This window comes from Schistosoma haematobium, chromosome 3, assembly GCF_000699445.3.
Source record: "Schistosoma haematobium chromosome 3, whole genome shotgun sequence".
In the NCBI taxonomy this organism is placed as follows: Eukaryota; Metazoa; Platyhelminthes; class Trematoda; order Strigeidida; family Schistosomatidae; genus Schistosoma; species Schistosoma haematobium.
Window position 1 is genome coordinate 26,564,363 of NC_067198.1, and position 26,401 is coordinate 26,590,763.

Genomic DNA, 26,401 nt, shown 5'->3' on the forward strand with positions numbered 1-26,401 from the left:
TCTTCGATTCATCTCTGGCTTAAAATCTGAATTTGTAGTGGCCCTTCATTTTGACATTAATTATATCAGACAATTTTAACGACGGACTCATTACTTTAGCGGTCCGATGTCTGACTCCAATTGGATTGTATGAATGATTGCTGTTGAAATATATATATCGTTAATCCTTGTGTATAATTATCGACTTAATCCGCGTTGGTGAATAACGGAATAAAATAAGCCAATTAAGATAATGGATTTTTGAATACCTATATTTTGTATACTCATTCATCTGGACAGGCAATCGGAAGGACAAAGCGATGAGAAGAGAGTGAAGCGAAACGACGCGCAGTGGAGAAGACATGTGAGCCAACTCCAATCAATCAAGCGTTAATCAATATTTATAATCACATAAAAATAAGCTACAGACATGTGATGATTATGATAAAATGTACACACTGATGCGCTCATATAAAAACAGTCAAGGTTGATAAGTGAATAATTAACAAGGTCAAAACTTGACTCAATAAGAATGGATAAGTTGGCCTGTTCAGAATCTAGAATAAGTTATATTGGCTGAACATAGTAACCGACACTACAAATTCAATCACATGATAAACAGCTGTTATCAGTTGTCTTGTATCACAGCAGACATTAACGACATTCATTACATCTCTAGTTCACTGTAAAATATGCTGATATGAACAAAACGTTATAAACAATGGAGCGTAAAGTTGTCGTTTTATGGATTAGAATACTTAATTGTAGAAATGAAGTCTTTTCTTAGTATCTAAGTGTATATAATGCGAAAATAAGTTTACTAACAAATTAATAAAATTATGATCAATATAACATAACATAAGAAGTTATTTATCTTTCTTAGTGCCAATCATTCCGCTATTCAAGTTTAAAAAAATATGCTAAACATACCGCTTCGTAGCTTCACATATATTTACTTAAATTCATATATTTAGCAGTTAAAATATCTTAAATAAGCAAGTTTCCAGCATTTATACAGTTGCATTTCGTCGGTAGCAGATTTGTGACAGACAATATTTAAGCGTTTCAGTTAAACAATACTGTTTTATCGGAATATATTTTGGCGTAAACAGTCCTTTTACACCGTAAATATTGCTACGATTATTTCTTGAAACTATTTTTAACTTTCGTACTGAAATTTAGGGTGCACACTAATCAGCTATGCGGTTGTAGCGTATATCTAGTTATTCATTTTTGAAAACAGTCATATAGTCCATCTATCTTTTCTATCTACTTGGGCTGAATCCTGCAATTGTTGGTTCCGAACACTGTTTTGTCAACTCTGCTTCAACTACTTAAGTTTAAGCAGTGAGGTAGTGTTATAACCCACTATATAAATGTATTATATAAAGTCGAGATACTTAAATTTATAGTTGGTTGGTGAGTTGTAATACACAAAATCATATTTCAAAAATCAACTGAACGAACAAATAAAAATAAGGTGTGTTAGGCAATTTTTGGGAAATTGTCGTAATGATATGTAGCTCATATGGAAGATTTGGACTCAAATGCATTCTCTAAGGTGGGCAATTTAATCACAAAGTTTTCATTTTCCTTCTGGTCAACATTACCAAAGCTTACTTCTAAATGAAGCAAGCACTGATGATGTTGTACAGAACAACAATAAAATCTTCGAAATTAAACCACCCAACTGAAGGACCACAATATAACCAAAAATAATTGCTTTTTTCTTGATTAGCGGCTTTTAGAAGCGTATTCATGTTATTCGATAATTAATCACAATATAACGCAAATACTTATAATCAAAGTAACAATAACCAGATGAGAACTTCATTTCCTGCAACCAACACCTAGTTATCCGTCATATAACACGTAAGTGAGTTGAATGAGATATTAATTAGTGCTATAAGATGAAAATGCCATATAAATACTGTACAGAAACAATTTTGTGATGTATTTTCAAACAAGGATCGCAAAAAATCAGCAGCCCAGGGACTCATTAGACAATGAATAACTAAGGAGAAACAGGATTGAATAAAGAAGACAAAATTCAAATTGTAGGAGTCCGAAATTTGTGATCATGATAAAACAAGGGGTATTTTATATATTTGTTTTTTTCAACGACAGTTTACTGAGCATCAGAGATATGCAACATGAAGAATATTACAATTAGTAATACGTTTATAAAGCCAAATTAGTAGCTAAGATTACTGTCTGACAATGAACTTTTTTGATTTTGGTGTCACAAATAATTTAAAACCTGCTATAACAGTGAAGTCATTTGTATATATATGCAAGGAATTACAATATCATTTTGCTGAAAACAAAGTTCTCAATTCAATGTAAAATTGATCATCTTCATTTATATTAATCAGTAAATTTTATGACACTATTTTAGTGAAAAGTCGACGGTAGTGAAGTTCAACCACATTTAATGAAAGACATAAAATGTGTTAGACGTTTTCAGCGCTCGATTGTAGAGCAACTAAAGTAGTATATGTGAATCAATGAATTCCGACTCAGTAGTAGATTAAAGATATTATGTTAAACAAAAGTTCTGAAAGTCCTAAATTCAGTCATTTGTGAACAAATCAAATGTTTAAAATGTCGAAAAAACTGTACATTAGGTTGTTCTTCTTAACAAGTTGCAAGTGTATAATGAAAAAACAAACGACTTTAAGTAATTTATAGAAAAGTACATTAGTTTTAGATAGAATAATCAATTTGTAATTATCGAGTATTTAAAACCAGGAATTAACTTGTTTGTTAGAATTGAATTGATAAAATAACTCATTTCATTCTTTTTTTTAAAAAAAGTCATAATCAGCTGTTTTTCCTGAATAAAATTTTCATTCCATATGACTTTGAATTAGTTGAACAAGTTACAGAAATCTTTATTCATTAGTACCCATTTTTAACTTCGACAAATTAGCATATACTTTTATGATAATAAAATAAAACGTTGTCCATTATAAATAAACAGATATATTTGTAATATCCCAATGAGTAGAAAAATTAGATTTTCTGACGTTTCATGACTCAGTGTATACAACTTCTTCAGAGAATGAATAGTTAAATCAAAATTATTCCGAGTTTAAATAGTACAACGGAACAACAAAAATATTATGTGATTATTGTGGACCGCGGGGTGGCTACTCTAATTTCTACCGACTGACCAACTTCAGATACCCCAGTACGACACCAATACTGTTCCCCAATCTCCGAACACGAACCGTAGATGAAATTGTTTATGGGGTCAGGAGAAGAATAATAAGAAGAATAGGAATAATACTTTACAGACAAATGCATATTTATACAGTTAGGACTACCGTGAATATTGACCAACAGGAAAATGACACGTTAAATAAGTATTGACCAGTAGGGAAACGACACGTGAAATAAATATTGACCAATAGGAAAATGATACCATTTCACGTTCAAGGATAGCATTAGACTTAACAGGATAATTTTTAGGATATTTTTCTGAATATCCCAACAGTGATCAACCAATGTTCAGACCTGTTTGTTGATTGATCATATAATATTTTTGTTGTTCTGTTGTACTATTTAAACTTGGATTAATTTTGATTTGGCTTCTTCTTTTCTGGAGAAGTTGCATACAATGAGTCACGAAACATCAGAAAATCTAATTTTTCTATTCATTGGGATATTATATTATAAATACATTATTTTTATTTATAAAAATCTATTCAATGCTCAATTTATTCGAAATTATCAAGTCAAACCTTGATAACGATACCTACAAACTCATAAGTTGTCCATTATGTAAGACTACACAGAAATTGAATGCTTTTGTTTGAATTTCACTGAAATAGTGCTATTTGAAGAGATTACGAGATCACCCAAATCGGTGAACGAAACGAAGACTCAGTGACACAATGACCAAATAAGCCAACTCTTCTGATGCGTTCAAGCCCCCCCTAACTAGAGAGAGAAGTCCAGGTTCAGAAGAGGGTAAATATATTCCACAAGCAGTTAGAAGCACGAATTATAATAACAAACACAACTCAAGCATATATATACAACATAACAACGTCCTACGGAAACGTCACAAAACAGAACATTAAAAAAGACAATGAACCGATGGCATTTAAGGTCCTGCCAAGTGGGCAATACAATATGAATGTGAACATGGGCGTTTTTAGTGCAAAAACAAGAAATTCAAATTTCCGAAATAAAATTACATAAATAAGATATTTACAAAGTGAGTTCTGGGGATCTAGCATCCTCAACGAACAGACGTATCATTTTAGAATTTCATTACCATATAATCAATGGTAGTTTCTGTGTTGAATATAACTATCATTACTGCTATGTTTCAAGAGATTACGAGTTCACCTAATCTGAGAACGGAACAAAGACCCGATGGCACAATGACAGATAAGCTAGCTATTCCGACGAGTCTCAGCTCAGCTAACTAGAGAGAGAAGTTCAAGTTCAGAAGAGGGAAATATATTCCACAAGCCGTCAGAAGCATGAACAATCAGGACAAGTCTAGTCGGAAATCCACTCATTTATATATTGATTCATACACCCGGATGAAATCACATGTATGAAAAATGCTTAGTTATAACAGATCATATGCTGAATATAGTTCATGTTAACTTAATACAGGAATATCGTATGCTATACAGAATAAAATGTCATATGGGAAAACAACAAAAATACTCCATTGAGTGATTATCACATTGAATAAAAACGAAATTAATGTTAAACAAAACCATAATAAGTAAATCAATTTAATTTTGACTTTTCTTCCCATCATATCAATTATATATTGAATGGATAATGAATTGTCATCTGTGCATTTTTCAATTTAGTCAGTGTTAAACCTTGTACAAATGTGTCTCCATTCGAATTCTTAAATCTAACTTCAGAACAATTGGAGAAAGGTAATTAGTAAGAAGGTAAGTAATGAAATGTCTATATCGGTGATACTGAAATACTAGATGTAAGGATTATAATTAGAAAAAAATCGATTGAAATACGTAAATAGAAAATGTGTGCTAATCTAGGCATCACATCAATTTTCGAGATCAGTTTAATTATAGGTTCTATTAGAGAAAGATAGATAGAAAACAGAGAGAGAGAATTCTAACCAGTGAAGCGTAGTTTTAGTATGATAAAAATAACTGAAAGAGGTTTATGAGAATAACTGAAGTAATTAAACTAAAAATCTATTCCAAGATCTTAATTGATTAGGTTTTACAAAGTCAAAACACTGATCAATTGAATAAAAATTTTGCCTATAGTTCATAAACCTGGTATTAATTCTAAATCACATGATATTTTGATTCTTGAACCTTAACTTATTGATAATATCAGATGGGTTTTGTGGATATTATAGTAATTTCAATGATTAAAATCATGAGTCAGTTGAAGGTAGACCACCATGCTTCCAGGTTTTCCATGGTGGTCTAGCTTCAACTGACTCATGATCTTAACCATTGAAATTATTTATAATAAATAGATTAGATATTTGAAAATATAGAAAGGGGTACTCTTTTTAAACGTGTAGTTAATTTCACAAATACTCACTGTCACATTACCCGAATAAACCGCTTCAACATTTTAATTAAATATTCGCATCATTTAAAATGAAAAGTATTGAAATTAATTAATTCAAAAAATGAAATAATAGTAAATTACATGGTTATATCATTATATACTTGTGCTTATATAAATGTTTCTTTAGTGTTCATAAATAGGTTACTTACCTATAATCACAGTTTATCAAGTAGATTCTAACGGTATATCAATTAAGTCGTATATTCTCTAAAACTGTTTAGACAATATCATTTTAACATCTTGAGAGAAATCATTTAAACAAACTTTATCGTCACAGACCTATTTATGATCAACAGAGAATTAAATATTTTTGTTTGTGTTATAATATCGCCCATTCTACTGACATATGTAGATAATACATTTCTATCATTAAAAATAATCCTTAAGGACTGTTTTAAACTTATCAGTAATTTCAGAAGGGGTTTTGTGGATATTACAGTAATTTTAATAGTTGAGATCATGAGTCAATTGAAGCTAAACCACCAATGCTTCCATGTTTCCCATAGTGGTCTAGCTTCAATTGACTTATGATCTCAATTATTAAAATTATCAAAAATTATTACTCTAATATCATATTCATACTTCTAAAAAAAACAAAACTGAATTCACCTCTCAAGACTGCTTATTTAAAAGAAATTTGAATGGAACACTCAATATAGTCATTTATGGTGATGAGAAACAATCAAATAAGAAATTCTTTCCAGAACGAAACTATATTTTGATTTCCATATATTCAATAGAGCAACTAAAATTATAACAGAACAAAATGAACAAAAGCTGTGTAATAAGTGTACTACAATCCAAATAGTTTTCCAACGAATATTATTGAAACTATGTTTAGAAAAAGCAGTTAGTTCTTGGGAGGAAAACCGGAAAAAAACCCATGAATTGGTACTTCAGTTTTATATTGCCACTAACTTACAACAAACGAATTAAAACAAATTCTAAAACAGTAAAGAATTAACTATTTCTAGCCAACAACAAACAAACATAGTGGGTTGTGGAGATTGTCGAACTATTCTTGTTCGTGCAAAATACAAGTGCTGATAATTATAATACATTTCATACAACTAATAAGTTGACAGATCGAATTAACCAGTTAGAGCCTAATATGGCATTAACACACACCAATACGTATGCACCATAAAAAAATTTAAAATGAATCACGTTTATCACTATACTTAAACGTGATTGTATTTGTTATTTTATTCAATTTGTTCCTTTTACTAATTAAACTTTTTTTCACGTTAGTTCTTTTCTGAAAAAGTCATTTACATGAGGTCGCAATAAATTAGGGCTTAAGTTTCCTATTCAAGATTGAGTAACTACAATGCTTTTATCATTTTTGAATGGCCTATCTTAAATTATCATTCCAAAGACAGCTTGTGACCTTCAACTAATCATTCCGTTTCGACAATTGAGGTTACATATATATTTTAAATGAACATGTTTAGGCCTTATTGGCTATTCCTGTTATCTGGAGATTGTTCTTCAATACTTGTATATGGTATTCGTCACATAGTGACATCAGCTGGAGTACAATTCAAAACCAGGGAAAGGGAAACGGCCGTTCCGTTTTTGTATGAGGCTCTTCAGGAGTATGCACCCATGATACTTCAAAGGATATATTTCATGGACTTAAGGTTTCGTAGCAAGCGCTTAACTATTCGGTCACTCAGTTCGGATCCATTAGCCTACGCGTCCAACTTCAATCATTTCAGGATATAATGTGACCTACAGAACGCAGTCAAATCGAGAGCTGGTAACATTGGATAGGGATCATATAATATCACAAACTGACTGAGTTACAAAATATGAACCACGGAATTTTGAATCGTTACGTTAATTACACCATGATCTTGATATAAGTACATATTTCCTAAATGAATATATTTTACTTTTTGCTACTGTAGTAGTGGTAGTGACGAATATTGTTATATCTGAACTGGTTGGAAATTTTGGAACTACTTTTCGAAATATTATTATGGATAGTTTTATTCTATAATTACTAAGTAACTGAAACACTGCTTCTATATTTCGCTAATTTTAATTTTCTGTTTGACATATTAACTAATACTATACTTTCTATCATTCTGAAATAATTTGCAGTTTGCTTGGTTTACAGCCAATTTCAGCATATTTGTGTAATAACTGTGCTTTAATATTTTACACTGTGATCTAGTTTGGTTTTTCATGTATACAAATTAATGAATGCTTGAGATAGCTGCTGGGTTGATTAATTGAAATATAGTCCAAAGACCTGACTGCAGACTTTTGTCGAACTTGAGGTTGGGGGTAGGAGGTAGACTGATAGATGTTCAGCTTACGTTAGCTCAACGTAAATTTTGTCAATCAGAGTGCATTATCAATTGGTTAAGGATAAATATGCTAGACCATAGACAGAATAGCAGATGAGGCATTTGAAAATTATAGTGAAAATTCTGATTTGCGAACCTAACAAATAACGTCGATCAATCATTCCGAAATATATCATCCACATAACATGTCTAGTCTCAAATGCTGATCGAATCCTATCGATCATATTGTAATATTACCTCCGGTCCAACCGACCATGCATCACGTGCAAAATGTTGAGAAATTAAATGATTGGAGATAGTTAGGAGGAAAAATTAGTGATGCGAGTTTGAATACTACATGGAACATCAATTCTCTTATGATTTATTGAATAGAAGCAAGTAGTGCAGGGGTTTCACATTATCTGCAATTAACCACCAAGTTATGCTTGTTTTAATTATGAACTTGTAGATACTCTGATTTGTCAATAATACTTATAGCGCTCAAATAAAATATTTGCTAAAATTTTCTAGTTCAGCAACAATATTTTCTTTTATTCGTAAATAGTATTGAATACTTTAAAATAATTGGATTCACTATTAAACGCTTAAATTAAGATTGATCATTGTTAGAAGGAACCTACAATACTATAAAAATCAATGATCGTTTGAAATGTATGAGATGTTAATGCATATAATAAGTTATTACTACTACTAGGTACAGTTATGCTCTCAACCTTAATTAACTTTTCAATTAGAATATTTTATACAGTTTAAAGTATAGTATTATTATGATTACATAAAACAAACAAAAAATAGAACAATGGATTGAACTACTACAATATTTATATGAGGCATCACGTGAAAGTTTATTCAACATTAATTTAATCTGAAAACAAATACTTAAATGAGTAAATAAATTACAAAAGTCTCATTCAAAACTGATAGGATTTAATAATTGAAAAGAAACTATAAAATCTTTAAGGACAAGGATATGAATAATTTTGTATCAGTAATAACCATTTGATTGAAATTCAATGATTGAGTAATTTTATGTATATAGAGATACTACAGAATGTAGCGCTCAATTCTAGGTGAAGATTTAACTCTATATTGTTAAGGTGTACTAAACAGCTAAGAAGTAGTTGTTTAGTGATCTTTGATATCTATCGTTTCTCTAAATGATGTCAGTTTGTGAAGAAAATTCCTTTCATAATCTATATATATTTGAGTATGTATTTTACTTAAATTTCTATTTGTTAAGAAATTTGTCACTTGACATTATTGATGAGTCTTCTGTAGTATACAATTTATGGTTATGATTTATTGACTTTTAATATAAAGTGTTTCGATTTATTTATTCAAGAAATAAAGATTTTGTTGCATCAAGAAAGAATGCTGTTATGGTGGGCCGAGTATCGGTACAAGTGTAACTTATTGGACTAATTTACAGATTTATATTATCGATATTTTTATTGTATGATTATTATTTATTTATTTTAACACATAGATATTGGTACAAGGAGGCACCAAATACATATGCGCCACACAAATCTGATTCGATATGTGTGAGGGCTGTGATACTGCCCGGGTGCCCAAACCGATAAATGTATCACTATATTATTATATTCTCTTTAGTGTAAGCTTCCAGTGGACCCATAAATCATTACTGTACTTTTTTACCATTCCTTAATTTCAGTTAATTGGCCATTCATAATTTACCTCCCATCACTTCTACTTTTTGCGTATTTATGCCTATATTGAAATTTCCTACTCGTGCTGATGAGTGATCAGAAAATTAATGTATATTACTGTATGAATTAGTTTACATAAGTTACTTTACTAAGTTCTATTATTGGACTGAAGACTGGGCTAGAAGAAACGCATACATCCACATTGGTGAAACAATGAAGACCAGGATTATTTTGTGATCAAAGTTATTCATACTAGCCTAGACATCTCACTGGTTAAGGAAAGTAATACGACAATAGCTGGAATAGCATCTGGAACTAGAAGAGTAAACCAGGATTTCGATTATTGGATTTTTACTGAGCTAACGATTAAGAAAAGGCAGACCAGTGTCTGGGTCAACAACGAGCAGTTCACTTTCCCCTTCGCTATCATTATTTTTGTGGTAAGTGATAGACTCTGGACGCCTAAACCAGAACAGGTGGTTTCCTTAGGATCACCCCAAGCCTTTGATTTCAAGATCGAATCCACAAAGTTGTCCCAATGTCAGAAGCAGTTCGATTGAAATCAGTGATAAGTTTATTTGTCCACTCATGATTACATGTGCACAACTAGTTGGAATTCAGGGTTTCCCAATCCCACAAGGGAGACATTCAGTATTCACCAACGTACATTGGACGTCGGGTATCCACTTCTTGTTCTATAAAAGTACGATATCTAGTGTGTTCTTGTTCATTTCATGTATGTGTTGCACATGCAGCCATAATTCTTACAGCGGATTTCATTTCAATCCTCTGAAGCTATGTCACTCTATCGTAGCCCAAATTATCGGATGAAAAAAGTAAACAAAGTGAAAGTTGGAACCTGAAATTCTTAGTGAAAATTATACTCCTGCATCTAGCATTAACACATTAAGTGAGAGGAAAATGCCTGATAATGCATACAAATAGGACAAAAACGGGCGCTTTAGAAATTCACGGACACGTATCCCATCTCCATTTATGGTTATTTTTATTTGTATTTTGTTAAACTTATGCCTTAAGTTTACAACTAATGGAATTTACGTAATTCTACTATCATACTTCATTGTTTTTTGTTTCATTATTTCAATTACACAAAACATTTCATTGAACAGTTGTATAAGAAACATTAATAATGTATGACTGATTTGTTTTTTAATTATAGAAATCGTACAAAAATCAAATAGCAATGTATACCAGAAAATGCAGTTAAGTGATGTGTTACAAGTAGTTGAAACGGAGATATAGTGCAAAAAACACAGAAAAATTCATTATTGTAGTCAGTTATTATCGGAACATAATCCCATCAAACTGAATTCTACACTTCCAGGTAAACAAGTGATGAACTTTTTGACTACATTGCATGCATCTTTCAGAAAACCAGCTGTTGTTATCGATCCATGGAGAACGGGTGCATTTTTTCGACCATCTAGAATAAAATATTAAAATAATTTCAAATCTGATAAGAAACAAAAGAGTATATTATTGGAGTTAAAAGTATGGTAAATGACAAGCGATTATACTAACCATATACAGAGGAATTCTTTGACGATTAAATTCGAATGTACGACTGCACTTCAATTACCTTAAACTTCCATTTGATTATAATCACTTCATGAATAATAATTTCATATGGGACAACATCTGTTTACAAATTTAATCGCCACTGGAGAAGTGTTTAGAGAAAATATTGATATAAATTTGTTGGGATTGTTATTATAGACCTTAGGCATTCCAGCAAAGTCATCTGGGTTATGGAACTAAAATAATTAGATCTGATCCTGACTGACAAATCACACAGAAGTATTGCTTGTTCCACAAAATATGATTCAGTCATAAAAAATAAGTTTAACGTGATGGGCTTTATTCTGGCCCAGTTCTTTTTCACACTAAAAATTTGATGAAATGACAGCAGTATGGTTTATCTCAATCTATGAGAATATATTTTCCAACTCCAATGACGTTACATGACAATCCGGAAACCGCTTTTTGTGAAAATAAAATCTGTACACATGTAGTAAAAATGTTTTATCATCTAATGTGATAATGAATTTTGAATAAATGTGACAAAACATCAGAATCATAACTAGAAACTTTTATTCGATCCTGACTAATATAACTTTATGTAAACATATTGAACAGATTTGTGATCGTAAACTACATTATTTTAATGGTGACTGATCATAAAGAAAGTAAAATCCTCAAAAACCAAGAAACCAGAAAAATGATATCATAGTCTCATATTACGGAAAAAGAGCAAATGAGAAAAACTAATAATTATTCAGTTAAAATTGGTTATTCATCATTTATACGACTCAGCAGTCATGTAGATTAATTTGCTCCTTGGTGAGCTATGTTGTGTGAGAACCAAAAATAGTGCGCGACTAGTCAAAACTAAAAATTCTTAGGTTCAACCCAATGGCTGAAAATTCAATGCTTTATACAGCGAACTATTATTCCACAGCAATTATCATGATTCAAAATGAGTGCTCAGAAGTGAACATTGAGTGCTTCCAGTAATAAAATCTTTTCTACTGTCAAACCTACATCTCCTGGATGAGTCAATTTTTAGATTGTGGTAAATTCGCAGTAAAACTGAAGATTGACCTCTAAACTTAGAGTACAATACTTATGATGGTCAGAACTTATTTTAAATTTGGTGGAAACGAATAAGCTTCTTTATTTCCAAGGAAGTTAAGGTGATAGCTATTTTAAAATAGTTAAGTAGATTTATTTCTGTCAATACTTTATTGTATGAATAACCACGTTGATACTATTTTTATGGATTAGAGATCTACAGTTTGATGAACGAATTTTCCATTTTTAGAATCAATAATCAAAATACTGACCGACCGATTACATTCAATGATTCGATGCGGCTGAATGATGGCTTCTCAGGAGACCAAATTACTGACGTAAACCCACGGATGATTGTAAATCATAAACAAGACCACTGGCAAAAGGATGGATTTATTATGTAACAAAATGACGTGCTTATGTAAAAGATAATATGATAAATATTATAGTCAATTGGAGATCAGTTTGTAGGTCACTAACTTTCCAACCAATCATGGCCTACCTGTTTAACATAATTCGTGAGGATCGTATAAGTTATCACAAACAAACATATAAAAAAGAATGATTATTCAGAAAGCAATTCAGCAAATTCCTGCAAGCAACTTAATAAGAAAAAACACAAATTTCCGTAATCGTAGAACCACATTTTTGTATAAGAACTCAAAACACCACTCAGTGAAGTAAAAGGTGAGATAATATGTGAACGTATGGCTCAATGATTAAAAATCAAATGTATACATCAGTGAGTCATAGTTTTAGATTTATTATGATAATTACAAAAGTTTCTAAGATTAAGACTGAGTGATCTATAAGAAGTGATATTTCTAGAATATTATGATTACCTTGAATCCCACTTCATATAATAACATTTGAGGTAAATTTAAACCTAAGTTCCCATACTTCATTTTATGTTTTAATCTATCGACTACATTTGTTACTCATTACTTCTAAATCAATCACAACTAAATATTAAAATACAGTGAGTATTACATTTCCGAGGTTTACGATAGGCATAACATACCAAGTTCATATAGAGATCCGTCATGCTCAACAAAACATACAAAGTGCAAATTAGTTTTTGACTCAGCGTTTGGTGCCTAAATAAAGATTGCAAAATATAAAATTCAAATAAATGAACAAACTTCTGTTTGACCTTCTAGTGCTGACTTCTCATGCAACGCGGAGATTTCTTTCTAGTAGAGAAAATAAATCAAGATGAATCCAATTACTTTACTCTCCACGATAACTCCACGTTCAGCAGGTGTCTTATTTTCGAATTCCTTTAAAATATTGCTCAAAAAGGAACCATCTGGAATATTATATTAGAGAGCGTAGTTAAAATCTACTATTACTATCATTTATGTGAAATAAATGGCTTGTTATTAACCAATTATCCAAAGCTTAATTCTAATTACATTTCTTGATGACATACAAAGAAAACATGAAGTGGAAAATGCGGTAAAATAACATCAAAAATTTAAACTCCGGATAAGATGGTTAAAAGTAGAAAGTACACAATATGAGTTTTGCAAAATGGACTGAGAAACCTGTTGTATGACACATTTTGTCTGATAGCATTTTCTAACTCTCACGTGCCAAAAACAGTAAAGCATTTAGTACCATCATTTGACCCGACCGAAGCTGCTACCTTGACGCGGTGGTCGGGCTTGCCTATCGTGATGACCCAACCGAGCTATATTGGCTGGAACATATGTTCCTGTAGGTTCTACCATGCCAGGCAGGTCGATTGGAGAACGGTTAGACTAAAAGCAGCAACTCAATGTCTGAGGGCGAAGTCGTACTGCTGACTGTAGAGAGGTGTGACAGCAGTAAGGTGTTTCCCTCAGACAACCAACATCTGTAGCGATGCTGCCTTCCCACAAGGAGGGGTGGGGTTAGAAAAGGTCGACCCTAAAAATGTCACACCTCACCTTACCTCACGGATTTCCGTCTCCGGCGGTAAGGCCCTTTGAAGAACGGAGCTAACACATTAAAAACCTTCGACGAAAAGGCCGTGCGCGACCGGCCTCAAGCAGTTGTCCCTTGGGCTCCGCGGTCACGTTCCCAGGTCTTTAAGACCAACACTAATCCAATTTCCTTTTCAGGTTCCTCAAGAAATACCCTTCCACGATGTGGGCAGCCGGGAAGTGACATCAGCCCTCATACCCGTAACAGCACACGAGACCAAGTTGGTCACATTCAAATCCTTCCTACACCTAATACCTCTCTTATCTCCATGACTAACCCTCCCCATGTCCCTTTATCACCTCGCACCGCTAGGGCAAACGATTCGAGTACGCGGAACGCTATTCCTGGTCTCCTGAAACCACGCTCTAAACTACACGTAGGAGCTTTTAACGTCCGAACACTTTGCCAAATAGGACAACAGGCTTCCTTAGCTAGGAATTTAGAATCTCGCGCCATCGATGTGTGCTGCGTCTCCGAAACGCGCATACAGAATCCGAGTAGCGCCATTCATTTGACCTCACCATGCCAAAATAAAGAACCGACTCGATTTATGCCAGCCTATAAGAAAGGACAAAAGTCCTCTTGTGACAATCACAGAGGAATCAGTTTGACTAATATAGTGTCTAAAATATTAGCTTCAATAATACTTCGACGCCTAATTAAAGCTCGTGAAGAGCAGATTAGAGAAAACCAGGCTGGTTTTCGACCTAGACGTGGTTGTATAGATCAGATATTCACACTACGTCAGGTTCTAGAACACAGACACACATTCAGACGCCCCACAATGGTAGTATTTCTCGACCTTAAGACGGCATTCGACTCTGTTGATCGTGAGGTTCTGTGGCAATGTTTGTCACTGAAAGGAGTACCAAAGAAGTACATTAACCTTATAAAAGTTCTCTACTCGAACACAACTGGTCGAGTTATAACTTATGACGAACTGTCATCAGAATTGATTACCCAATGTGGTGTTCGTCAGGGCTGTCCACCCTCTCCATTCTTCTTCAACTTTGTCGTCGACGTACTTTTAGAGATAACACTCTCCTCATCTAAATTTCCAGGGGTTGAACTTCTACCGGGAGGTTCACTTGTTGACTTAGAATATGCTGATGACATAGTTTTATTTGGTGAAGACGCTGACAAAATGCAGAGTCTTCTGACCACTCTAAGCAACAATGCAAGCATGTTCGGGATGCGATTCTCTCCCTTGAAATGCAAAATGTTGCTTCAGGATTGGGTTGCATCGACACCCGAACTAATGGTAGGGAGTGAAGTAATTGAGCGTGTCGATCGCTCCACTTATCTTGGAAGTCTCATCAGCCCTTGTGGTCTGGTGTGTGACGAAATCTCAGCACGGATACAGAAGGCTCGACTAGTTTTTGCCAACTTGCGTCATTTATGGTGTACGCGAGATATCCCTCCACCAACCAAAGGACGGGTTTACTGTGCAGCAGTTTGTTCCGTCCTACTTTATGGCAGTGAAACATGGTTGGTAAGAGTATAGAATATTCGTAGGTTACTAGTATTTGACTATAGGTGTCTTCGAAATATTGCTCGTATATCCTGGGACTATCGAGTAAGTAATGCAGTTGTTAGGAAACTAGTACTAGGTAAGGATGGCAAATCAATTGATGACGTAGTGAAACTTCATCAGTTGAGATGGCTGGGACACGTGTTACGTATGCCCAACGACCGACTGTCTCGACGTGCGATGTTCAGTGGTATAGGAGTAGGTTGGAAGAAAGCTAGGGGTGGCCAGACCAAAACATGGCACAAGTTCATGAAGTCACTGACAAGTGGACTGAGCCATGTTGGTAGGTGTAGACTACCTGGTTGGGGACCGCGAGATGATAGCAACCGATGGTTAGAGACCCTGAATGACATGGCTCAAAATCGTTTGTAATGGCGCAGGTGCATACACTCTTTGTGTTCTCCCAAATTTTGATCTCCTTATTCCTCCTTGTCTCTTTTTTTTCCTTTTTTCTCCTCTCAAATTTATTCCACTGTATTATACTCTTTAAGTAACATCTCCAAACACTAATCTTCCCGATTACTGCTTATACTCTTATTACCTCTACTACTACGGGATTTGAATCGACCACTACATCTGTGTGCTAATGTGGTGTGGCAACTCGAACTGATGTACGTACGTACGAAGTTCTACGTTGTTACTGACTGACTGACCATCATTTGAAAACCTACCTTGCTGATAATGTAGTGAATATTGAACAATCTTAATTAAAAGTTGTATCAGAATATAGAATTGATCGGTGAGTGATGCAACCTACATATTGGCCACTATGTTCGGATTCGAACACTTCACTTCTACCTGAAGTGTGTGCTGATATTATTCAGAAGAACGATGAAAGCCCCACGAATAAACCATTTAGCTCAGAGAACAAAAGTTCATCAAAAATTTACTAAAGTATTTCATGGTGTTATGTACGTCCATTTTCAGAAATCAGTTCTGCCTACAAAGGTCTAGCATATTCATAGATGAGATTTGGTTTTGAACTATAAGTTTTATTGACACCTCCAGAATGTATGATAAATCTCAAACACTTCGAACGAAAAAAAGTCATGACTTACCTTTGATGCTTAAATGTTGTTTATTATTTACTATGGCATGTAATATAGCTATAGTTCCACAAGCATTACCGACCGTTTGTTTGATCAAAACAACATTGGATGAGTTATCCTTAACACCTAATGAAGCATTTTCAATGGAAGTTTCAAGAGGATATAAAAATAATAGGCTTATCACGGGTTCTGGTACAAATGCAAGCATATCATCATCCAAACTAAAAATGTCTATAAACTTCCATGACTCTTCGACAACTCCAAGTTTACTCATATACTATAACGTTAGAAATTTAATGTATCTTTAAAATAGTGTGTACTTCATTCAGGACCTAAAGAATTATCAGATAATAGCAAAAATACCTGAGGATTAGCTTCTAGAGGGATCCACCTCATAATGACTGTTTATTTACTTTAAACTCTAAAATGAATTAAAAAAGTCATTTGAAGGCACATTATGAAGCTACAGCAAGTGACATCTACAAGCATACATTATAACAGTCTACAAGAACTTAAAAGAGTCTACAACTCATTCCTCAGTTTACCAGTTAATGAATTATACGGACTGATACTATGTATCAATCTAGGTAGCTGGTGGTGGCATGAGTGATGATATCAATGCACGTATAGTGAAAGCCAGAGCGGCTTAGGCCAATCTGGGCCATCTTTGGCGCCGTCGTGATGTTAGTCTGGCTGTGAAAGGTCGGATCTACAACGCGTCGGTGAGAGCAGTTCTGCCCTATACTTGTGAAATCTGGCCTCTCTGAGTTGAGGATGTTAGACGGCTCTCTGTGTTTGATCATCGTTGTCTCCGAAAGATTGCTGACATCCAGTGGGAACACCATGTTAGTAATGCAGAGGTTCGGTATCGTGTATTTGGGCGAAGAGAAGATAATCCAATTGGTGTCATCATCTTGAAACATCGACTTCGGTGGCTTGGACATGTTCTACGAATGTCCTCCCAGAGAATTCCACGTCGTGCATTATTTGTCGACGCTGAGACTGGTTGAAAAAAAAGCGGACAGGTGATTAGTGTATGACATGGTGTCGTGGTATGAAAGAAAGCTGCAAAGGGCTGGCTTTTGTTGGTCCTTCATGACTCCCTGGTTGGGGTCCTAGAGATGGTGCTACACAGTGGCTAGAGACGTTATCAGATATGGCTCAGAATAGAAGCCAGTGGCGATCCCGCTGTAACCTTCTTTTACTTTCTTCATTAAAAAATGGTTGTTTCTTCCTTAACTGAACGATTTCTTCTGGTTGTACCTTTTCGTTTCCCCCATTATTATTATTATTATTATTATTATTATTATTATTATTATTATTATTATTATTATTATTATTATTAATACATTATCTCACACTAATTTGTGGTCTTTATTGTTCTTTTTTCCTTTCTTGTTTCTCTTCTCATTGTTTTGTGTGGCGCATATATATTTGGTGCCCTCTTGTACCAATATTTATGTGTTCAAATAAACAATAATAAAAATCAGTCTAGTAGCTCCTATATTGAATCCCAATATTATAATGCAACTCTAAAACCAGGCGTAGATCTATATGCTCGACTGGAAAATTAAGCGGTGGGTAATAATTCTGTTTGACTAGCCAGACAAAGCCAAGAGATCATTCTTCTGGAAAAGAAAAGATCGAACATGACTTGAGTCATACTAGGTCCTTAATAACCAAGCTACTCCTGGAAACAGTAGTAGGAGTTAGCATTCAGAAACTAGAAAATGAGACAAAAAGTGAATTCCGAAAGTACATAGGCAGGTCGCGTATCAAGATTTACTTTTGTTTTCACGGAAGAAAAACCTTTATATTTGAAAATTTACGCAAACAGACCGAATAAGGAGCATGCGCCCGTTTTGATCTCAGTTTGTTTGAACGTATGCAGAGACGATCGGGCAGAGGCAGAAATAAATGAGCACCGACGGAACGATGAAAATACCTTGTACTTAAAGGTTTTCACAATGTAAAAGTTCGGAGCAAAACGATGCCCGAACCACTCTGGGTGGTGAAGGAAAGTATTTCACATAATTAAAAGTTTGTTATACTAATGCTGGCAGCCTACTAAATAAAATGGCGGAGCTCAGAAACGTGGTTACCGTCAGAAGTGTATGATAGCGAGATTCGATTGCTTGGTTTCTTACATTGTAGGACCGTAAGGGTGGTGGGGTTATCGTGCATATGAAAAGCACCTTAACCATACAAGATGTCGAGACGATGGTACACGACTCAGAGACATGTGAACTGGCGTGCCGCCGGCTGAACTGCAAAGGGCAAGACATTGAATTAGTTCTAATACATCGCAGTTCAGAATATGTAGTGGATGACTTCTTCCTAAATAAACTTAAATCCTGATCAAACAGGTTTAAAAGCTTTACAGTAGATAACTTTAATGTACCCTCTATAAAGTGGGGAAACCTAAAAGAAAGTCATCAAAAACATAGTTCTATTGCAAATTGTTAGGGACAGCAATCGCCCTAGATTTATTCCAGCACATTAAAGATCCCACCACATATGATCCAACAAACTCCTCGTCTGTCTTAGAATTAGTCTTCACACAAATTGATGAGGCTAGTCAAATAATGTTCTTATCACCTACAGGGAGGAGAGATCATATAGTCATTTTATTCACGTCCACGGCTTCTACTGTCTATCAAGCAGTTGAACAGGCTCGTTCTAATATATAAAGGGCAGAAATGAAGACGACCAACTTTTCAGCCTCGATCTAAAATTGGAAAATTGACTCAACTTATGTTTTATCATGAAAACTGTTCGCATTTCACTCCATCCCGATCAACCAATAAAAGGGAAATAAAGGCGAGGAAAGGGGAACAGCTTTCATGATAAAACAAAACTTGTTTTGGTTTGGTAAGTTTGCTAATGAAAGCACGATCAAAGATAACTGACTTTAACAGTGGTTTATGTTGAATTGATAGTAGTCAACAAAGATAATAATTGTAATCAGATTCCTTCAACTATAACACCATCCACAAACTGCAGCAGTGAAAGGCTTCTGGATGGTAATGGTTCGTGTATGAAATTAATACGTTAACATATTTGTTATAGGATATCATGATGTTAATTTGTGCTCTCAGAAGTTTGTAAATCGTAAAGAGCATATCATTAAGATATTGATGAATTTAATGACAAAAACCTGTCTGAGCACCAGAGATGCTAATCGGATTCTGAATGATTTCCGAGATTTTGTTCCGGACTTACCGGGCTGCATTAGAAGTGTTCTGAAAACGTGCACAAGTGTCCAACCAAAGTTCATCAGCAGTGGGGTTTACTACGATATCGGATTGAAAAACAGTCTGCTAAAATATGTTGAACTTTGGTTGTATTTGTGATTTCGATACTTTAGAATTGTATATTGATATAGATTGACTTTCTATCTCAAGGAGCTCTAGTCAACATTTATGGCCTGTATTAGGACGGATCGTTGCCTCAAGGTATAGTGACGTGTTCATGATAGGAATCTACGGAGGGAATACTAAGCCAGCAGAATTCAACGAAATTTCTGCGGACACCATTTCTGAAATAAAAGAAATGACTGACGTGGGTCTGCTTAGTGTTAAGTTCAATAAATACATAGCTGTTAAGTTGTCTGCTGTAATATGTGATGCACCTGCTCGTTCTGATGTTAGATACACGGTTAATCACAGTGGAAAGGCAGGTTGCGACAGGTGTATTGTAGTTGGTAGACGGCTTGACGGGAAGATGGCTTCTCCAAATGGCGGATATATGTTACGAACTGACGATAGCTTTTGTCGTCAGACCCAATCTATTCACCGTCAAGGCCATTCCATTTTAGAAACGCTTCCAATTAATATAATCTCAACTTTCTCATTAGATCCCATGCACATGGTGTACTTAGGTGTCACAAAAAATCAGCCAATCTATGGATAGAATTTGCACACAAAAGACTATTAAACATGAACTCATGTGTAATTAGGGATATAAATAATTTAATATTTAGTTGCGTGGCAAGTACTCCCTCCGACTTTCAGAATAGATGCCGTAAACTAGACTTCGTATCCGTATGGAAAGCTTCGGAGTGTAGGTTGTTTCTTTTATATTTAGGCCCCGTAATTCTGCAAAAAACTTTGCCGAAACCTTTGTATCTTAATTTCAAGCGTTTAGCGTTACCGGTTTATTTGCTTGCACATCCTAAATTACATAATAGCGTTGTAGAATGTCAGAATGGATTAAGGGAGTTTTCTTAAAGAATATGAATGGTTTTATGGGTCTGAAAACTTAATTTATAATGTGCATTTGTTACAGCACCTTCCTGATAATGTTCGTGCACATGGACCTTTAGATAGTTTTTCAGAATTGCCATTCGTGTCTTATATGAGACAAATTTAGAATTCAGTGCAAAGTGGGTATGTCGTTGCAAAGCAAGCAGCTCAGCGTTATGCAGAGAAAATGTATTTCTGGGATAGGCTTCAAGTGAGCACTTCGACCAATACTACCCCAATAACCGATAAGGAGGACTCACATAAACAAGTCATTATGTGTAAGAATAGTAGAATAACTTCATTTAAGCCAGATAATGTAGTAGTAGTAGTAGTAGTAGTAGTAGTAGTAGTAGTAGTAGTAGTAGTAGTAGTAGTAGTAGTAGTAGTAGTAGTAGTAGTAGTAGTAGTAGTAGTAGTAGTAGTACATGGAAAGCCTGGTTTAGTTACTAATATAGGGGAGAATGGACTAGTGAAATTTAGGCCTTTCACAGACCCACGCAATTACTTCGAAGATCCCATCCCTTCTAGTAATACAGGAATATTTATGTACTTAGTAGCTAGTCATGAACACATATGGGTATCAGTTAGGGATATTGACCGCAAATGTGTTGCCATTATCTGTATCCATTATTTAGTTATTGTTCTATTGTTACATACTTTTATGTGAATGTATTTTCTTTCATTTGTGCTGAAGTCATGACCATAAACCATTTCATTACCTCTTATGTAATATTTAGCCAACTAACAAACAATAAGTCATTGTAGACGTACCAAGCAAGAAACAACTTATGATAGCAGCCAAGCTGTGGATTGTTGACAAAGAACTTTGTCTCTATGCAACAGAGTTTGTCGATATCCACCTAAAAAACTGTGACCAACCAGATGACAATTGGTCATTTCTGGAATGTAACGTCATTCACGAATGAGGTGAGTAACAAACATAGAAACTATCATTTACTATAGATAGTCTCCAGTCTTCAAAGGACATGCTAGTTTCCTTTTAAAAAACTGGATGCTTACCGTATAAATAGTTCAACGGATGAAAACACCTTGTCACTGAACAATGAGAAGCCAAGGAGGTCAGTACAATAATCTTACTAACATTTCGTAGAGGTGCATTGAAGCGGAAAGAAGGGTTTCTTAACAATTCCGTTGACATAGATGTGGCCGAGATGCAGGCTGTAAATAGCCACGTACAATATCCCAAATTTCGGTTGTTAGACAATGTAACCTCGCCGACCACCAAGTAGGTTTCTTTACTTTTTAGATGTTAATTAAGTAGTTCGACACAATTAGATACATCACCATCAACGTTAGAACCTAGGCATGTAGGTAGTGCGTTAGTGGTCGAGTAGGTTACCTGTACGATCAAGTGAAGTTTTTCAGATTTGATAAATTGCATACAGTGCTACAGAACATATCGTCAGGTATTTCTGACTTAAGTGCAAATATGAAGCTGCTACTGTCGAAGTCCAGTGACTGCGAACATCCGCGACAATTCGATCGCGGACTATCAAGTCAACAGTTCCCTTCGTCATCTGAAGAGGAACTGGAGATGTTGGACGCTTGTTTGCGGCAGAAAGAAATAAAGGACAGATTTGTAAGTCAACAACATTAATTTTATAATTTGTTCGTATTACAGATGGCCATGTTGACGAGGTTAATGGATGATGATCCTAAAACCTCAATGTGACATGTTTTGTCGAACCTCATGACACCTGAAGTTGCCAGTGATTTCACGCTACTTGGCACTTCGTCAAAACGAGCACTTGAGAAGTGCAGGTTTTACGGCTGAATACGAAGTAACTTATAATTATTATTTTAACTTCAGGTGCGTTAATCAATCGATTTTTGTCATCATCTTTCAAAGAAAAAGACCTTCCCAAACTGCACGATATCGCGACGTAAGGTTGTTTTCACGACGTGAGAGAAAAAATACAAAAGCGTAATCGACGGAAACAAGGACACGTATGTACTAATTGTGATGATTTCTCTACTGCTCTATAGGTACAGTCCAATGTTAAGGAACATAACCATAAGTGAAGCTTCAAGTAGCTAGTTGTGCCAAAGCATGTCAATCAGATATTGTTGTGACTTTTTTGTTCTTTACACTTCAGAATTCACAAGACTATTTTGATTCTCAATAGCCGGACAGGCGTGACGAAAAGGAGTGTTCCGTGGAATATTTATCATGTTCAACTTATTTTCCAATAAATATATTTTCAAACATGCGCTTATTTTCTTACTTTCATGGGAAATTCTCTAAGTGTTGAAAAAGTGTTTGATTTTCAGTGCACTTGCAATTAAGTACACGTGCCTTATTGATGATATATCACCTGTTCTTTCTTCTATAGGTCTGTTCAAATTACAATAAGACTTGGCAATTACAATTGATATACATAGCGATTGATGCTCTAGCTTCTACCAACTACTCATAATATTGCATAGTAGTAGGCTTTTTCTTCTCGATAAATTTCTTTAAACATATACAATTTTTCACATCGATCGCAGTTTTTTGTGGTGGGTTGTGGGAATAAAGGCGAAAATGGGAGACGTTTGGGTTTACGCCAAAAGGGTTTTAAAAGTTGAAGCAAAAGCAGACAATTCGACGCATATTTCGGTGAAAAATAGACAGTTCAGCGACATTTGAAACACAGAGAATTGTCTCCCTCGAATAGGCGAAAAAGCAAATATTTTGGCGCAATTCCCCATTATTTTTCAACACATTTTTCCTTTTGTTCGCCTTTATTTCCCCCTTGTCGGTTGATTGAGAATGACTAACACAAGTATCTATATAAATTTGTTTTAAATTTTGATAAGGATACTTAATATTACAGCATAACTAGTTAACCAGTTGTAATAATTGTAACAACAAAAGATAAGACATTCACAGAAGTTTATAAGCTTAGGCAAGACTACAGTTTTGCCTACTACTTACTAAAATTCAGTAGTCAGTTGTATTCCCAATAACTGAAGTTCACTTTGGGGATTTCCCCAAAATTACCCCGAAATTTCAACAGACGTTGGGGAAGCTTCCCCAAACTTTGGGTACAATTTGAGGATTTCCCCAGGTCTGGGGAAATTTTGAGTTTCTCGTCTCACTTCCCCAAAATTTACTATAGCGGCTTCCCCAAAATTTCTTCAAAATGGGCCAAATTTTCCACAAAGTTGGCAGCTCGGGTACAGTTAATTATTAGCTCGATTAGAACTTAAAATGTAATGTAGTCTGACGAATATTAAGCTCAGAACAGATTATTTGGATCAAAAATGGAAGTTCTGTTGAGTCAGAACACAAACAATTTGAAATACGAAGACCACGTTAGGACCAAACCTACCGTTCGCGCATGTGCTTTAATACGGCCTTGAACTTTCAAGTTATTCCACTGATCATTACGAATGCTTATGAACCCGTGAACAAAAGCACTGTTACTTCAGCCACGTTCTGAAATATCTTAAAAAACCACACACAATATCCAAAACTTTCGAAAGTAGGAGACTAGCCAATATAAACTTATAGTTACTGGATTTCGAAATTGAGCGGATAATAATGAACACAGCGTGGTGTGTCAGAAAATATATACTCGTAGTAAATAGTTCTGCAGGCTTTAGCGGTAAATAAACCCCTGAAATAAATAACTCTGTAAGTTTTAGACATTGGATGCTGGCCACATTAGTTTTAATGGACTCACCTAGCTGAAGGCGCTCGTTCAAGCATCCACAATAGATCAAGAGTGAGAACGCCGTCCTCAATAACCCCTGTAATCGCTAGCCAGATTAGATCAGACGATCCACGATATATTGATAGCCTATCAGATATATCTTCGAACCTCCTCGCTTCTGTCTTTTGATTTCACATGGTGGATACGATTCATATTAGGTGTTACTGGTTAAAGCGTTGTCAAACTCCGAATACCTGTCGCATCTTCAAGGTCTTTGGCATTGATCCCGGCCTCATTAGTTTTACTGGTCACACTCTAAATGAAGGTGCACGATCAATCATCCTCACCAAATCACTAATGGGTACGCCTTCCTAACACCCATCTCAACAACCAAACAGCTTATATCACATGATTCCCCATATACCGACTGCTTTGCAAATACGCTTCGAACTTCTTCATCTGTGATGTCTGGTTTGACTGGGTATGGAATCCCATGGTTATATAGGTGTTACAGACAAATGTGTTGTCGTGCCATGAATATCAGTATCACCTTTCAAGTGAAGTAGTTTCTTCTGAGAATTGTATACAAAGTACGTAAATTTTCTCTCAAGTCTAAAATTGTCTGGGAGTCTTAACATCACGTGGTCAAACCTCATTCACCTTCTGTCAAAGGATGGCTTCTGAGGAAACCTTGAACTGGTGTCTCCGAAGTGCATTTTTGGTAAGTTTGGCGATATTGCGTTCCACCCCATTTATAACAAATTAAACCGGTCCCATTACGGGTATGGGAATGAGGTGTCTCCCCCTTATTCTGAAAAGAGAAGAATAATTTTTTATAACTTGTGACCACCGATTAGAGAGCAGTGACTTGTCTATCAGATCAATGACGTGCAAAACATGTGCGAGCAGCCAAGAGTCTGATAAGCCCTGCTTTCCGCCTAACCCAGCCAGTTAAGTCCAGAACACCAATCTGCGCCACTGTGATGTGAATCATGTATTTCAAACATACACTGTTTATATACCAATCAAGCAGACCACATCGTACCATAAAACAGAAAATAAGACTTGTACAATATTTGGCCGACAGGACAATGAAACGTGAAATAAATGTTGACCAATAAGAAAATGATACCATTTCAAGTCCAAGGATAGCATTAGACTCAACAGGATAATTTTTGGGACACTTTTCTGAATATCCCAAAAAACTGGAATATATTCAACGTTGAGCCTCGATATTGGTTCTAGGATTCAAATTTTAACCCTATGAGGATCATCTTGAAGCAATAGATCCTTACTTGTCAGAGTACAGGCGTCTTATAAGTTACCTTTCGATGGCTCATAGCATTCCAAACACTTTAAGGCACTCTCTTAAATATTTACTTGGGCTCAGTCTCCACACAGATCAAAGGGGTAACACCACGAAATTAGAGACACAGGATATTAAGAGTGACTGTATCCACACATTCTATTTCCTGAGTGGTCGGATAGAGTAACTTGCTGCTGGTTGAGGTTGTCCGAGGGCATTTCGAGAGCCCCTGAGACATTCTTCAAAACTCGGGACGCTATTTTACTATAACGTGTATGTATTTTTCAGTTCTTTATTAAATATACCTGAAGGTATCGATGACCACTGCTATTATATACAAAAGCCCGTCAAGTGAAACGTTCTATCCTGTTTACATACATTTTCGCCATTTGATTCCTTACTGTTCTTTCTTGATCCTTATGGTTGACAATACTAGGCGAAGACAGACTAGCACCACTGATTCCTACTAAAACTTAATCCTGATATGCACCGAGTT

At 35.1% G+C, this 26,401-nt stretch overlaps 1 protein-coding gene across 2 annotated transcripts; it reads right to left on the reverse strand.

The window, feature by feature from the left end:
* Positions 1-9,434: 9,434 nt before the first annotated feature.
* UCHL3_1 (Ubiquitin carboxyl-terminal hydrolase isozyme L3) lies at positions 9,435-24,461 on the reverse strand. Of its 2 annotated transcripts, XM_051213448.1 has the most exons (8): positions 20,059-22,260; positions 19,919-20,016; positions 17,060-17,117; positions 16,706-17,028; positions 13,378-13,457; positions 13,291-13,341; positions 13,170-13,245; positions 9,435-11,000 (listed from the first exon to the last, which is right to left on the reverse strand). In XM_051213448.1, exons 4-8 carry the CDS (start codon positions 16,968-16,970, stop codon positions 10,852-10,854), a joined length of 621 nt encoding a protein of 206 aa, XP_051069432.1. In that variant the 5' UTR covers positions 16,971-17,028; positions 17,060-17,117; positions 19,919-20,016; positions 20,059-22,260; the 3' UTR covers positions 9,435-10,851. The 2 variants fall into 2 exon arrangements, with proteins under 2 accessions (XP_051069432.1, XP_051069433.1); XM_051213449.1 differs by lacking the exons at positions 19,919-20,016; positions 20,059-22,260 and adding an exon at positions 24,276-24,461 and having other exon boundaries at positions 10,710-11,000; positions 16,706-16,973.
* Positions 24,462-26,401: the final 1,940 nt, after the last annotated feature.